At 47.6% G+C, this 16058-nt stretch overlaps 1 protein-coding gene across 1 annotated transcript in view; it reads left to right on the forward strand.

Moving 5' to 3' along the window:
• Window positions 1-6125: 6125 nt before the first annotated feature.
• Window positions 6126-16058, forward strand: part of LOC149430666 (gastric inhibitory polypeptide receptor-like) — a 30254-nt gene continuing 20321 nt past the window's right edge. Inside the window, exons 1-4 of the mRNA XM_089666124.1 lie at window positions 6126-6582; window positions 6837-6944; window positions 14498-14622; window positions 14780-14883. Of these exons, the coding sequence (XP_089522250.1) occupies window positions 6471-6582; window positions 6837-6944; window positions 14498-14622; window positions 14780-14883 (449 nt within the window). The 5' untranslated portion in view covers window positions 6126-6470. The remainder of the gene's footprint in view (window positions 6583-6836; window positions 6945-14497; window positions 14623-14779; window positions 14884-16058) is intronic.

Raw genomic sequence — 16058 nt, forward strand, 5'->3', positions numbered from 1 at the left:
GGAGTGGCCCCCGGTGCGGTCTCAGCTGACAGGAGTGGCCCCCGGTGCGGTCTCAGCTGACAGGAGTGGCCCCCGGTGCGGTCTCAGCTGACAGGAGTGGCCCCCGGTGCGGTCTCAGCTGACAGGAGTGGCCCCCGGTGTGGTCTCAGCTGACAGGAGTGGCCCCCGGTGTGGTCTCAGCTGACAGGAGTGGCCCCCGGTGTGGTCTTCTGCTGCTGTAGCCCATCTTCAAGGCTGGCCGTGTTGTGCGGTCAGAGATGGCTCTGCATATGTTGGGTGTAATGAGGGGTTATTGGAGTTCCTGTTGCCTATCATCTGGACCCAGACTGCCCATTCTCCTCTGACCTCTGACCTCAGCAAGGCACATTCCTTCACACAACTGCCACTCACTGGAGATTTCCTCCTTTTCGGACCATTCTCTGTAACCCCCGGAGATCAGCAGTTTGTGAGATCCTCAGACCAGCCCGTCTGACACCGACACCCATGCCAGGTTCAGTCACTTCAATCCCCTTTCTTCCCCATTCTGATCCTCGGATTGAACTCCAGCAAGTCGTCTTCACCTCGTCCAGATGCCTCAATACATGGAGTGTCTGCCCTGTGATTGGCTGATTAGCAGTTTGGACGGGTGGACCTAATAAAGAGGTCGGGGGGTGTATATAGGATACAATACAGATATATATATATACAGACTGCTGGAGACGGATGGGTTTGGGGTTTCTGTCATCCAATCAGAAGTGGTTTAATTGTCCCGGGATCCCCCTCCCCCCTATATACACCTCTATAGAGTGACATCACCCTGTATACTCTGTGTATGATCTGCCCCTCCTCCATTCTGGGATCAGACGGTGCGGAGAGCAGAGCGCGGACTCCGGGTGAGGAGCTCAGAGTATATAGTATATACTGTGTGTGGATTGTGTGCTGGATGTACGAGACGTGTCCACTCAGGAGGCTGATATGCCGTATACTCCTCGTGTGCCGTATACTCCTCGTGTGCCGTATACTCCTCGTGTGCCGTATACTCCTCGTGTGCCGTATACTCCAGTATACTCCTCGTGTGCCGTATACTCCTCGTGTGCCGTATACTCCAGTATACTCCTCGTGTGCCGTATACTCCTCGTGTGCCGTATACTCCTCGCGTGCCGTATACTCCTGGTGTGCCGTATACTCCTCGTGTGCCGTATACTCCTCGTGTGCCGTATACTCCTCGTGTGCCGTATACTCCTCGTGTGCCGTATACTCCTCGTGTGCCGTATACTCCTCGTGTGCCGTATACTCCAGTATACTCCTCGTGTGCCGTATACTCCTCGTGTGCCGTATACTCCTCGCGTGCCGTATACTCCTGGTGTGCCGTATACTCCTCGTGTGCCGTATACTCCTCGCGTGCCGTATACTCCTTGTGTGCCGTATACTCCTGGTGTGCCGTATACTCCTTGTGTGCCGTATACTCCTGGTGTGCCGTATACTCCTTGTGTGCCGTATACTCCAGTATATACCTTGTGTGCCGTATATCAGATGATGACTTTCCTTTCCCTGCTTCCAGGATTTCACTTTCTATAACCCGATATCGTCAGGTGAGAAAACTCTCTATATACACCTCTCTATATACACCACTCTCTGTATACACCCCTCTCTCTATATACAGCTCTCTATATACACCACTCTCTGTATACACCCCTCTCTCTATATACAGCTCTCTATATACAGCTCTCTCTATGTATATACACCTCTCTATATATACACCTCTCTCTATATACAGCTCTCTCTGTATACACCTCTCTCTCTATATATATACACCTCTCTCTATATACACCGCTCTCTATATACACCGCTCTCTATATAGGACATCCCATAGTCTGATGATTGTATATCCAGGTTCGGGGAGGTCGGGGGATGTTGGTTCGATGGATCTTTTTTCTGTTCCTCCTGGAGGTAAGAGAAGGATCTGCTGGTCTTATTACTGGTCAGTGTGACCCCTCCCTTTCAGTGTGACCCCCCTCCAATGTGACCCCCCCCAGTGTGACCTCCCCCAGTGTGACCCCTTCTTTCTCAGTGGGACCCCCCTCCAGTGTGACCCCCCTCCAGTGTGACTCCCCAGAGTGACCCCTCAAGTGTAACCCCCCTCCAGTGTGACCTCCCAGAGTGACCCCTCCAGTGTGTGTGACCCCCCAGTTTGACGCCCTCCCTTTCAGTGTGACCCCCTCCCCAGAGTGACCCCCCCCCCAGTATGGACTCTCCTCAGGTATGGACTGACAGTCTGTCCCTGCTCCTCACCCCATCCTCTATAGATGTGAGTGGAGAATGACACCCCCATATCACCTGCAAGAGATCAGCCCCCCATGAATGCCCCCCAGTGTGTCTCTCTGTATATGTGGTGGCGAGTATCCTCACCTGTATAGAAGGAAGCTATGGATGTGGGGGGGGATCAGAGAGGTCACGGGAGTCCAAGAGCAACACGTGTCCCCCAATGTTTCCAGACTTGTTTTGGGGTGACCTGTATAGTAGGATGTCTCTATATATCACTCTATGTGTCTCTAGGATGTCTCTATATATCCCTCTATGTATCTCTAGGATGTCTCTATTTATCTCTGTATCTCTGTGTGTTTCTAGGTTATCTCTATGTGTCTCTAGGATGTCTCTATATATCACTCTGTGTCTCTAGGATGTCTCTATATATCCCTCTATGTATCTCTATGTATCTCTCGGATGTCTCTATTTATCTCTATGTATCTCTGTGTGTTTCTAGGTTATTTCTATGTGTCTCTAGGATGTCTCTATATATCACTCTATGTGTCTCTAGGATGTCTCTATGTATCTCTGTGTCTCTAGGATGTCTCTATGTATCTGTGTCTCTAGGATGTCTCTATGTATCTCGATGTCTCTATGTATCTCTGTGTCTCTAGGATGTATCTCTGTGTCTCTAGGATGTCTCTATGTATCTCTATGTGTCTCTAGGATCTCTCTATGTATCTATATGTGTCTCTAGGATGTCTCTATGTATCTCTGTGTCTCTAGGATGTCTCTATGTATCTCTGTGTCTCTAGGATGTCTCTATGTATCTCTGTGAATATAGGATGTCTCTATGTATCTATGTGTCTCTAGGATGTCTCTATGTATCTCTGTGTCGCTAGGATGTCTCTATGTATCTCTATGTGTGTCTAGGATGTCTTTATGTATCTCTAGGATGTCTCTATGTATCTCTGTGTGTCTCTAGGTTGTCTCTATGTATCTGTGTCTCTAGGACGTCTCTATGTATCTCTGTGTCTCTAGGACATCTCTATGTATCTCTGTGTCTCTATGTATCTCTATGTGTCTCTAGGATGTCTCTATATATCCCTCTATGTATCTCTATGTATCTCTCGGATGTCTCTATTTATCTCTATGTGTCTCTAGGATGTCTCTATGTATCCCTGTGTCGCTAGGATGTCTCTATGTATCTCTATGTGTGTCTAGGATGTCTCTATGTATCTCTGTGTGTCTCTAGGATGTCTCTATGTATCTCTGTGTCTCTAGGACGTCTCTATGTATCTCTGTGTCTCTATGTGTCTCTAGGATGTCTCTGTATATCCCTCTTATGTATCTCTGTGTTTTTAGGATATCTCTGTGTCTCTAGGATGTCTCTATATATCACTCTGTGTCTCTAGGATGTCTCTATGTATCTCTGTGTCTCTAGGATGTCTCTATATATGTATCTCTAGGATGTCTCTATATATCTCTCTATGTATCTCTAGGAGGTCACTATGTGTCTCTAGGATGTCTCTATGTATCCCTATGTGTCTCAATATATCACTCTATGTGTCTCTATGTATCTCTATCTGTCTTTAGGATGTCTCTATGTGTCTCAATGTATCTTTATGTGTGTCTAGGATGTCTCTAGGATATCTCCATGTATCTTTATGTGTCTCTAGGATTTCTCTATGTATCTGTGTCTCTAGGATGTCTCTGTGTCTCTATGTATCCCTGTGTCTCTAGGATGTCTCTATGTATCTCTGTGTCTCTAGGATCTCTCTATGTATCTCTGTGTCTCTAGGATCTCTCTATGTATCTCTATGTGTCTCTAGGATGTCTCTATGTATCTCTGTGAATCTAGGATGTCTCTATGTATCTCTGTGTCTCTAGGACGTCTCTATGTATCTGTGTCTCTAGGACATCTCTATGTATCTCTGGGTCTCTAGGACGTCTCTATGTATCTCTGGGTCTCTAGGATGTCTCTATGTATCTCTGTCTCTAGGATGTCTCTATGTATCTCTATGTGTGTCTAGGATGTCTCTATGTATCTCTATGTGTGTCTAGGATGTCTCTATGTATCTCTAGGATTTCTCTATGTATCTCTGTCTCTAGGATGTCTCTATGTGTGTCTAGGATGTCTCTATGTATCTCTATGTGTGTCTAGGATGTCTCTATGTATCTCTAGGATGTCTCTATGTATCTCTGTGTGTCTCTAGAATGTCTCTATGTATCTCTGTGACTCTAGGACGTCTCTATGTATCTCTGTGTCTCTAGGACATCTCTATGTATCTCTATGTGTCTCTAGGACGTCTCTATGTATCTCCATGTTTCTCTAGGACGTCTCTATGTATCTCTGTGTCTCTAGGATGTCTCTATGTATCTCTGTGTCTCTAGGATGTCTCTATGTATCCCTATGTATCTCTGTGTTTCTAGGATGTCTCTATGTTCCTCTGTGTGTCTCCATGTCACTCTATGTGTCTCTAGGATGTCCCCATGTATCTTTATGTGTCTCTAGGATTTCTCTATGTATCTGTGTCTCTAGGATGTCTCTATGTCTCTATGTATCTCTGTGTCTCTACGATGTCTCTGTGTATCTCTATGTGTCTCTGGGTTGTCTCTGTGTATCTCTATGTGTCTCAAGGATGTCTCAATATATCACTCTATGTGTCTCTATGTATCTCTATCTGTCTTTAGGATGTCTCTAGGATGTCTCTATGTATCTCTGTGTCTCTAGGTTGTCTCTATGTATCTCCATGTGTCTCTAGGATGTCTCTATGTATCTCTAGGATGTCTCTGTGTCTCCAGGCTGTCTCTATGTATCTCTGTGTCTCCATGTGTCTCTAGGATGTCTCTATGTATCTTTATGTATCTATATGTGTCTCTAGGATGTCTCTTTGTATCTGTATGTATCTCTATGTCTCTAGGATATATCTATGTATCTCTATGTGTCTTTAGGATGTTTCTATGTATATTTATGTGTCTCTAGGATGTCTCTATGTATCTCTAGGATGTCTCTATGTATCTTTCTTTGTTTATAATTGTCTCTATGTATCTTCATGTGTCTCTAGGATGTCTCTATGTATCGTGATGTGTATCTAGGATGTCTCTATGTGTCTCTATGATGTCTCTGTGTGTCTTTATGCATCTCCATGTCTTTCTAGGATGTCTCTATGTATCTCTATATGTCTCCAGGATGTCTCCATGTATCTCTGTGTTGCTAGGATGTCTCTATGGTGTCTCTATGTATCTTTGTGTCTCCATGTATCTCTGTATCTTTATGTATCTCTGTGTCTCTAGGATGTCTCTATGTTTCTCAAGGATGTCTCTGTTTTTCTATGTATATCTATGTGTTTTATAGGATGTCTCTATGTTTCTCTGTGTCTCTATGATGTCTCTATGTATCTCTAGGATGTCTCTATGTTTATCTATGTGTCTCTATTTGTCTCTAGGATGTCTCTATGTGTCTGTAGAATGTCTCTATGTTTCTCTATGTGTCTCTAGGATGTTTCCATGTATCTTCATGTATCTATGTGTCTCTATGAGTCTCAAGGATGTCTCTATGTGTCTCTAGGATGCCTCTATGTTTCTCTAGGATGTTTCTATGTATTTATTTGTGTTTTTAGGATTTCTCTATGTATCTCTAGGATGTCTCCATGTATCTCCATGTATCTATGTGTCTCTATGAGTCTCAAGGATGCATCTGTGTGTCTCTAGGATGTCTCTATGTATTTCTATGTGTTGCTAGGATGCATCTTTGTCTCTCTAGGATGTCTCTATGTATCTTTATGTGTCTCTAGGATGTCTGTGTCGCTAGGATTTCTCTATGTATCTGTAGGATGTCTCCATGTATCACTTTGTGTCTTCAGGATGTCTCTATGTATCTCTTTGTGTCTCTAGGATTTCTCTATGTATCTCTAGGTGTCTCTAGGATGTCTCCATGTATCTCTGTGTGTCTCTAGGATGTCGCTATGTATCTATATGTGTCTCTAGTATGTCTCTGTGTCTCTAGGATGTCTCCATGTATCTCTGTGTGTCTCTAGGATGTCTGTGTGGTTGGGTATTCGGTGGGTTTGTGGCGATCATGCATTTATGTTTCACTTCCTGAGGTTTAATCCTCGGCCCAGAGCTGGAGGAGTATCACGGGAGGTCATCAGTGCACCCCGGGAACGTGGCGAGGGGCGGGGCCAGACCTTGTGTACAGAATATTATGAGCTGTAGGGATATACAAGTCCTCACACTGAGTCATGTATTGGTTGCAGGACGTCCACCCGGACACGGTACACGAGATGGTCCAGGCCTGGAAGAGATATCAGGAGGAATGTGAGCTCCGGATACGATTGGATCCTCCAATGAGTGGTGAGACGTCGGTTCTGCTCACTATTATATCTAGAAGTGTAATCCATTCTGATGGAAGGAGAGGTGGGGTGGAAGCCCCCCATAACCACCGTTCAGCCCGGGTTCTGATTGCTCATCAGTTGTCTTGTTACCATTTATGTCTCTATGGTGACTGTTCTCCGGGTATGATGGCCGTACTGGAGGGGGGTGACACCAGGAGACCTCATGTCTATGGCTCTTCCTATCTGATGGATGATGTTCTTGTTTGATGGCAGGAGTGTACTGCAACCGGACCTTCGACATGTACGTGTGCTGGGGGGACGCCACGGCCAACTCCACCCACGCAGAGCCTTGCCCCTCCTACCTGCCCTGGTATGACCAAGGTGAGGGGACATGTGACCAGGCCAACCATCCATAGTCTGTCCTTCCATACCCCGTCCTTCCATCTATACTCCGTCCATCCATACTCTGTCCTTCCATACCCCGTCCTTCCATCCATACCCCATCCTTCCATCCATACCCCATCCTTCCATCCATACCCCATCCTTCCATCCATACCCCATCCTTCCATCCATAGTCTGTCCTTCCATACCCCGTCCTTCCATCTATACTCCGTCCATCCATACCCCGTCCTTCCATACCCCGTCCTTCCATCCATAGTCTGTCCATCCATACCCCGTCCTTCCATCCATAGTCTGTCCTTCCATACCCCGTCCTTCCATCCATAGTCTGTCCTTCCATACCCCGTCCTTCCATCCATAGTCTGTCCTTCCATACCCCGTCCTTCCATCCATAGTCTGTCCTTCCATACCCCGTCCTTCCATCTATACTCCGTCCATCAATACTCTGTCCTTCCATACTCTGTCCTTCCATACCCCATCCTTCCATCTATACTCCGTCCATCCATACTCTGTCCTTCCATACCCCATCCTTCCATACCCCTTCCATCCATACCCCGTCCTTCCATCTATACCCCTTCCAACCATCCATAGTCTGTACTTCCATACCCCGTCCTTCCATCTATACTCCGTCCATCAATACTCTGTCCTTCCATACCCCGTCCTTCCATCTATACTCCGTCCATCAATACTCTGTCCTTCCATACCCCTTCCATCCATACCCCGTCCTTCCATCTATACCCCTTCCAACCATCCATAGTCTGTACTTCCATACCCCGTCCTTCCATCTATACTCCGTCCTTCCATACTCTGTCCTTCCATACCCCGTCCTTCCATCTATACTCCGTCCATCAATACTCTGTCCTTCCATACTCTGTCCTTCCATACCCCGTCCTTCCATCTATACTCCGTCCATCCATACTCTGTCCTTCCATACCCCGTCCTTCCATCTATACTCCGTCCATCAATACTCTGTCCTTCCATACTCTGTCCTTCCATACCCCGTTCTTCCATCTATACTCCGTCCATCCATACTCTGTCCTTCCATACCCCATCCTTCCATACCCCTTCCATCCATACCCCGTCCTTCCATCTATACCCCTTCCAACCATCCATAGTCTGTACTTCCATACCCCGTCCTTCCATCTATACTCCGTCCTTCCATACTCTGTCCTTCCATACCCCGTCCTTCCATCTATACTCCGTCCTTCCATACTCTGTCCTTCCATACCCCGTCCTTCCATCTATACTCCGTCCATCAATACTCTGTCCTTCCATACTCTGTCCTTCCATACCCCGTCCTTCCATCTATACTCCGTCCATCCATACTCTGTCCTTCCATACCCCATCCTTCCATACCCCTTCCATCCATACCCCGTCCTTCCATCTATACCCCTTCCAACCATCCATAGTCTGTACTTCCATACCCCGTCCTTCCATCTATACTCCGTCCATCCATACTCTGTCCTTCCATACCCCTTCCACCCATCCATACTCTGTCCTTCCATACCCCTTCCATCTATACTCCATCCATCTATACTCTGTCCTTCCATCTATACTCCGTCCATCCATACCCCGTCCTTCCATCCGTACTCTGTCCTTCCATCTATACTCCATCCATCCATACCCCGTCCTTCCATCCATACTCTGTCCTTCCATACCCCTTCCATCCATACCCCGTCCTTCCATCCATACTCTGTCCTTCCATCCATACTCTGTCCTTCCATACCCCTTCCATCCATACCCCGTCCTTCCATCCATACTCTGTCCTTCCATCCATACTCTGTCCTTCCATCTATACTCTGTCCTTCCATACCCCTTCCATCTATACTCCATCCATCTATACTCTGTCCTTCCATACCCCTTCCATCTATACTCCATCCATCTATACCCCTTCCATTCATACCCCGTCCTTCCATCTATACTCCGTCCATCCATACCCCGTCCTTCCATCCGTACTCTGTCCTTCCATCTATACTCTATCCATCCATACTCCTTCCATCCATACCCCGTCCTTCCATCCATACTCTGTCCTTCCATCTATACTCTATCCATCCATACCCCTTCCATCCATACCCCGTCCTTCCATCCATACTCTGTCCTTCCATCCATACTCTGTCCTTCCATCCATACTCTGTCCTTCCATCCATACTCTGTCCTTCCATCTATACTCTGTCCTTCCATACCCCGTCCTTCCATCCATACCCCGTCCTTCCATCCATACCCCGTCCTTCCATCCATACTCTGTCCTTCCATCTATACTCTGTCCTTCCATAACCCTTCCATCCATACCCCGTCCTTCCATCCATACTCCATCCATCCATACTCTGTCCTTCTATACCCCTTCCATCTATACTCCATCCATCCATACTCTGTCCTTCCATACCCCTTCCATCTATACTTTGTCCTTCCATACCTCTTCCATCTATACCCCATCCATCTATACTCTGTCCATCTATACTCTGTCCTTCCATACTCCATCCATCTATACTCTGTCCTTTTATACCCCTTCCATCCATACTCTGTCCTTCCATACCCCTTCCATCCATACTCTGTCCTTCCATACCCCTTCCATCTATACTCTGTCCTTCCATACCCCTTCCATCTATACCCCATCCATCTATACTCTGTCCTTCCATACCCCTTCCATCCATCTATACTCTGTCCTTCCATACCCCTTCCATCTTTTCTCCATCCATCCATACTCTGTCCTTCCATACCCCTTCCATCCATACCCCATCCTTCCATCTATACTCCATCCATCCATACTCTGTCCTTCCATACCCCTTCCATCTATACTCTGTGCTTCCATCCATCCATACTCTGTCCTTCCATACCCCTTCCACCCATCCATACTCTGTCCTTCCATGCCCCTTCCATCCATCCATAGTCTGTACTTCCATACCCCGTCCTTCCATCCATACCCCGTCCTTCCATCCATACTCTGTCCTTCCATCCATACTCTGTCCTTCCATCCATACTCTGTCCTTCCATCCATACTCTGTCCTTCCATATCCCTTCCACCCATCCATATCCCGTCCTTCCATCTATACTCCGTCCATCCATACTCTGTCCTTCCATACCCCTTCCACCCATCCATACTCTGTCCTTCCATACCCCTTCCACCCATACTCTGTCCTTCCATACCCTTTCCATCCATACCCCGTCCTTCCATCTATACTCCGTCCATCCATACCCCGTCCTTCCATCTATACTCCGTCCATCCATACTCTGTCCTTTCATACCCCGTCCTTCCATACCCCTTCCATCCATACCCCGTCCTTCCATCTATACTCCATCCATCTATATTCTGTCCATCTATACTCTGTCCTTCCATACCCCTTCCATCTATACTCTGTCCTTCCATACCCCTTCCATCTATACTCTGTCCTTCCATACCCCTTCCATCCATACCCCTTCCATCCATACCCCTTCCATCCATACCCCTTCCATCCATCCATACTCTGTCCTTCCATACCCCGTCCTTCCATCCATACTCTGTCCTTCCATCCATACTCTGTCCTTCCATCCATACTCTGTCCTTCCATCCATACTCTATCCTTCCATATCCCTTCCACCCATCCATACCCCGTCCTTCCATCTATACTCCGTCCATCCATACTCTGTCCTTCCATACCCCTTCCACCCATCCATACTCTGTCCTTCCATACCCCTTCCATCTATACTCCATACATCTATACTCTGTCCTTCCATACCCTTTCCATCCATACCCCGTCCTTCCATCTATACTCCGTCCATCCATACCCCGTCCTTCCATCCATACCCCGTCCTTCCATCCATACTCTGTCCTTCCATATCCCTTCCATCCATACCCCGTCCTTCCATCCATACCCCGTCCTTCCATCCATACCCCGTCCTTCCATCCATACCCCGTCCTTCCATCCATACCCCGTCCTTCCATCCATACCCCGTCCTTCCATCCATACTCTGTCCTTCCATCTATACTCTGTCCTTCCATACCCCTTCCACCGATCCATACTCTGTCCTTCCATACCCCTTCCATCTATACTCCATCCATCTATACCCCTTCCATTCATACCCCGTCCTTCCATCTATACTCCGTCCATCCATACCCCGTCCTTCCATCCGTACTCTGTCCTTCCATCTATACTCCGTCCATCCATACCCCTTCCATCCATACCCCGTCCTTCCATCCATACTCTGTCCTTCCATCTATACTCTGTCCTTCCATACCCCTTCCATCCATACCCCGTCCTTCCATCCATACTCCATCCATCCATACTCTGTCCTTCTATACCCCTTCCATCTATACTCCATCCATCCATACTCTGTCCTTCCATACCCCTTCCATCCATACCCCGTCCTTCCATTTATACTCCATCCATCCATACTCTGTCCTTCCATACCCCTTCCATCTATACTTTGTCCTTCCATACCTCTTCCATCTATACCCCATCCATCTATACTCTGTCCATCTATACTCTGTCCTTCCATACTCCATCCATCTATACTCTGTCCTTTCATACCCCTTCCATCTATACTCTGTCCTTCCATACCCCTTCCATCCATACTCTGTCCTTCCATACCCCTTCCATCTATACTCTGTCCTTCCATACCCCTTCCATCTATACCCCATCCATCTATACTCTGTCCTTCCATACCCCTTCCATCTATACTCTGTCCTTCCATACCCCTTCCATCCATACTCTGTCCTTCCATACCCCTTCCATCCATACTCTGTCCTTCCATACCCCTTCCATCCATACTCTGTCCTTCCATACCCCTTCCATCTATACTCTGTCCTTCCATACCCCATCCATCTATACTCTGTCCATCTATACTCTGTCCTTCCATACTCCATCCATCTATACTCTGTCCTTTCATACCCCATCCATCTATACTCTGTCCTTCCATACCCCTTCCATCTATACCCCATCCATCTATACTCTGTCCTTCCATACCCCTTCCATCCATCTATACTCTGTCCTTCCATACCCCTTCCATCTTTTCTCCATCCATCCATACTCTGTCCTTCCATACCCCTTCCATCCATACCCCATCCTTCCATCTATACTCTGTCCTTCCATACCCCTTCCATCTATACTCTGTCCTTCCATCCATCCATACTCTGTCCTTCCATACCCCTTCCACCCATCCATACTCTGTCCTTCCATGCCCCTTCCATCCATCCATAGTCTGTACTTCCATACCCCGTCCTTCCATCCATACCCCGTCCTTCCATCCATACCCCGTCCTTCCATCCATACTCTGTCCTTCCATCCATACTCTGTCCTTCCATATCCCTTCCACCCATCCATATCCCGTCCTTCCATCTATACTCCGTCCATCCATACTCTGTCCTTCCATACCCCTTCCACCCATCCATAGTCTGTACTTCCATCCATACCCCTTCCACCCATCCATACTCTGTTCTTCCATACCCCTTCCACCCATCCATACTCTGTCCTTCCATACTCCTTCCATCTATACTCCATCCATCTATACTCTGTCCTTCCATATCCCTTCCACCCATCCATACCCCGTCCTTCCATCTATACTCCGTCCATCCATACTCTGTCCTTCCATACCCCTTCCACCCATCCATAGTCTGTACTTCCATCCATACCCCTTCCACCCATCCATACTCTGTCCTTCCATACCCCTTCCACCCATCCATACTCTGTCCTTCCATACCCCTTCCACCCATCCATACTCTGTCCTTCCATACCCCTTCCATCTATACTCCATCCATCTATACTCTGTCCTTCCATACCCCTTCCATCTACACTCTGTCCTTCCATACCCTTTCCATCCATACCCCGTCCGTCCATCCATACCCCGTCCTTCCATCCGTACTCTGTCCTTCCATCCATACTCTGTCCTTCCATCTATACTCTGTCCTTCCATACCCCGTCCTTCCATCCATACCCCGTCCTTCCATCCATACTCTGTCCTTCCATACCCCTTCCACCGATCCATACTCTGTCCTTCCATACCCCTTCCATCTATACTCCATCCATCTATACTCTGTCCTTCCATACCCCTTCCATCTATACTCTGTCCTTCCATACCCCTTCCATTCATACCCCATCCTTCCATCTATACTCCGTCCATCCATACCCCGTCCTTCCATCCGTACTCTGTCCTTCCATCTATACTCCGTCCATCCATACCCCGTCCTTCCATCCGTACTCTGTCCTTCCATCTATACTCTGTCCATCCATACCCCGTCCTTCCATCCATACCCCGTCCTTCCATCCATACTCTGTCCTTCCATACCCCTTCCATCCATACCCCGTCCTTCCATCCATACTCTGTCCTTCTATACCCCTTCCATCTATACTCCATCCATCCATACTCTGTCCTTCCATACCCCATCCATCTATACTCTGTCCATCTATACTCTGTCCTTCCATACCCCTTCCATCTATACTCTATCCATCTATACTCTGTCCTTTCATACCCCTTCCATCCATACTCTGTCCTTCCATACCCCTTCCATCCATACTCTGTCCTTCCCTACCCCTTCCATCCATACTCTGTCCTTCCATACTCCATCCATCTATACTCTGTCCTTTCATACCCCTTCCATCTATACTCTGTCCTTCCATACCCCTTCCATCCATCTATACTCCATCCATCTATACTCTGTCCTTCCATACCCCTTCCATCTATACCCCATCCATCTATACTCTGTCCTTCCATACCCCTTCCATCCATCTATACTCTGTCCTTCCATACCCCTTCCATCTATACTCCATCCATCCATACTCTGTCCTTCCATACCCCTTCCATCTATACTCTGTCCTTCCATACCCCTTCCATCCATACTCTGTCCTTCCATACCGCATTCATCTATACTCTGTCCTTCCATACCCCATCCATCAATTCTCTGTCCTTCCATACCCCATCCATCTATACTCTGTACTTCCATACCCCATCCATCAATACTCTGTCCATCCATACCCCTTCCGTTTATACCCCATCCATCCATACTCTGTCCTTCCATACCCCTTCCATCTATACCCCATTCTTCCATGCTCTGTCCTTCCATTCCCCTTCCATCCATACCCCATCCATCTATACTCTGTCCTTCCATACCCCTTCCATCTATACTCTGTCCTTCCATACCCCTTCCATCTATACCCCAATCATCCATACTCTGTCCTTCCATACCCCTTCCATCTTTACCCCATTCATCCATACTCCGTCCGTCCATACTCCATCCATCTATACTCTGTCATTCCGTACCCCTGCCATCTTTACCCCATTCATTCATACTCTGCCCATTCTATCTGCCCTGGATTGACCATGGTGAGAGGACCAGACCACTGCAGATCATCCACACCCCATCCATACATACCATGCCTATCCGTACTCTGTCCCCATCCGTACTCTTTCCCCATCCGTACTCTTTCCCCATCCGTACTCTTTCCCCATCCGTACTCTTTCCCCATCCGTACTCTGCCCCCATCCGTACTCTGCCCCCATCCGTACTCTGCCCCCATCCGTACTCTGCCCCCATCCGTACTCTGTGTCCCCTTCTCTCTCTGCAGTAAAAGATGGCCTTGTGTTCCGGCGGTGCGATGCCGAGGGTCAGTGGGTCCGGGATGAGACAGACATGCCCTGGAGGGACCACTCACAGTGCGAGAATGTCAACCCAGAGGAGGAGCAATCTCAGGTAAGAGGCCATCACCTCCATACAGGACATTACTGTACTGCACCGTGGTATATGTCAGAGCTATGTAAGTGTAAGGCCTCCCTCCCGCCTGCTGGTACTTGTGATGGAAAGGCCTGGTGGTGGTATTGATGGATTGGTCTCTGTTGTGTCCCGGCAGTGGGAGGCGTGGATTCTGTCCCAGTTGCGGGTGATGTACAGTGTGGGATACGGCATTTCCCTGGCTGCTCTGACTGTGGCCCTCTGTATACTGACACAGCTCAGGTACGTTTTCCACCTCCATCTCTGTTCACCTCTCTGAGGATCCTGTGAGCTGCACTGGGAATGAAACCAAATGGCTTCATGATTAAAAAGTTCCACCAATTGAAACTTGTCCTGTTCAAGCAAAACATTAATAGGTAACCAGAGCCGGGTGTATCCTGAGGGGGATTGCCATCATTAGAAGGGTTGCTTTACATCTGTGTTATTGTCATGGAAATTTTGTATTGTTGGTCGAACTTTAAATGTGTCATGTATTCGTGTTATTCATATGTCTCTCGTGTGGCTTAATTAAAGCTCTGAAGGCTGCAATTGGGCCATGCCATGTACAATGTATGTATTACAGTACTCGGCTTGGTAATGGATGAGATGGCAGATCTGCGCTTATAGACCGGCGTGTATACCACCACGGCATTCCATGCGAATGCTGCTGTCAGTAGACCGTGGGCCTGTATCCACATATCAGCAGCATGGTACCACGTGGGCTTCATAACGCAATGCGCAAGCGGTGTGAACTCCACGTGTAGGCTTATGCATATCTTACAACCCATTACTAATCTGAACTGTATCTGGGATGGATGTGTTTTAATAAAGATCGTATCGGGCCCATCCAGGTACAGACTGATATTTTTAGGGAGTGCTTGTGCAGAGAATTTTACATACCAATATAAGCTAGTAGGACAGGAAATATGACCTCAGATGGCTCATAGGGGGGAAGGGGAGGAAGTCTGCTGACCTCAGAAGATTCATGGGGGAGGACCAGTGATAGATAATAGTAAAGGCTATGCTCCAATTGGAATGTATATCCTCTGTATAGGCAATCCCCATTGCATTGTTCGGTGGGAGGGGATTGACTTTATTCATGTGGGGGGCATGTGTGTATTTTTAATAAAACAGAGAGCTGGGTCTAAAATCAGGCCTTATGTGAGTTGCAACAGGATCCTGAGTGTCGTGTGATCATTCTAGGGTAACGGAGCTCCACCCCCACATTTCAACAGAACCAAAGTATTTGGATGGGCAGGAATCGTGTAATTTAGCTGCAGTCGTGGTAAGCGAGATTCGCACAGCTTTATGGGGGATTTCTGCGCATCCAACTGCGAGTACTCACGGTAAGGAGAAATTCGTTAAAGCGAATTTCCAAGACAGTTATATACTGGCAATCAGCACAGAGTCCTCGGGGG

The sequence above is a fragment of the Staurois parvus genome, unplaced genomic scaffold (genome assembly GCF_062004578.1).
Source record: "Staurois parvus isolate SC_StPar_1 unplaced genomic scaffold, SC_StPar_1.0 ptg002542l, whole genome shotgun sequence".
In the NCBI taxonomy this organism is placed as follows: Eukaryota; Metazoa; Chordata; class Amphibia; order Anura; family Ranidae; genus Staurois; species Staurois parvus.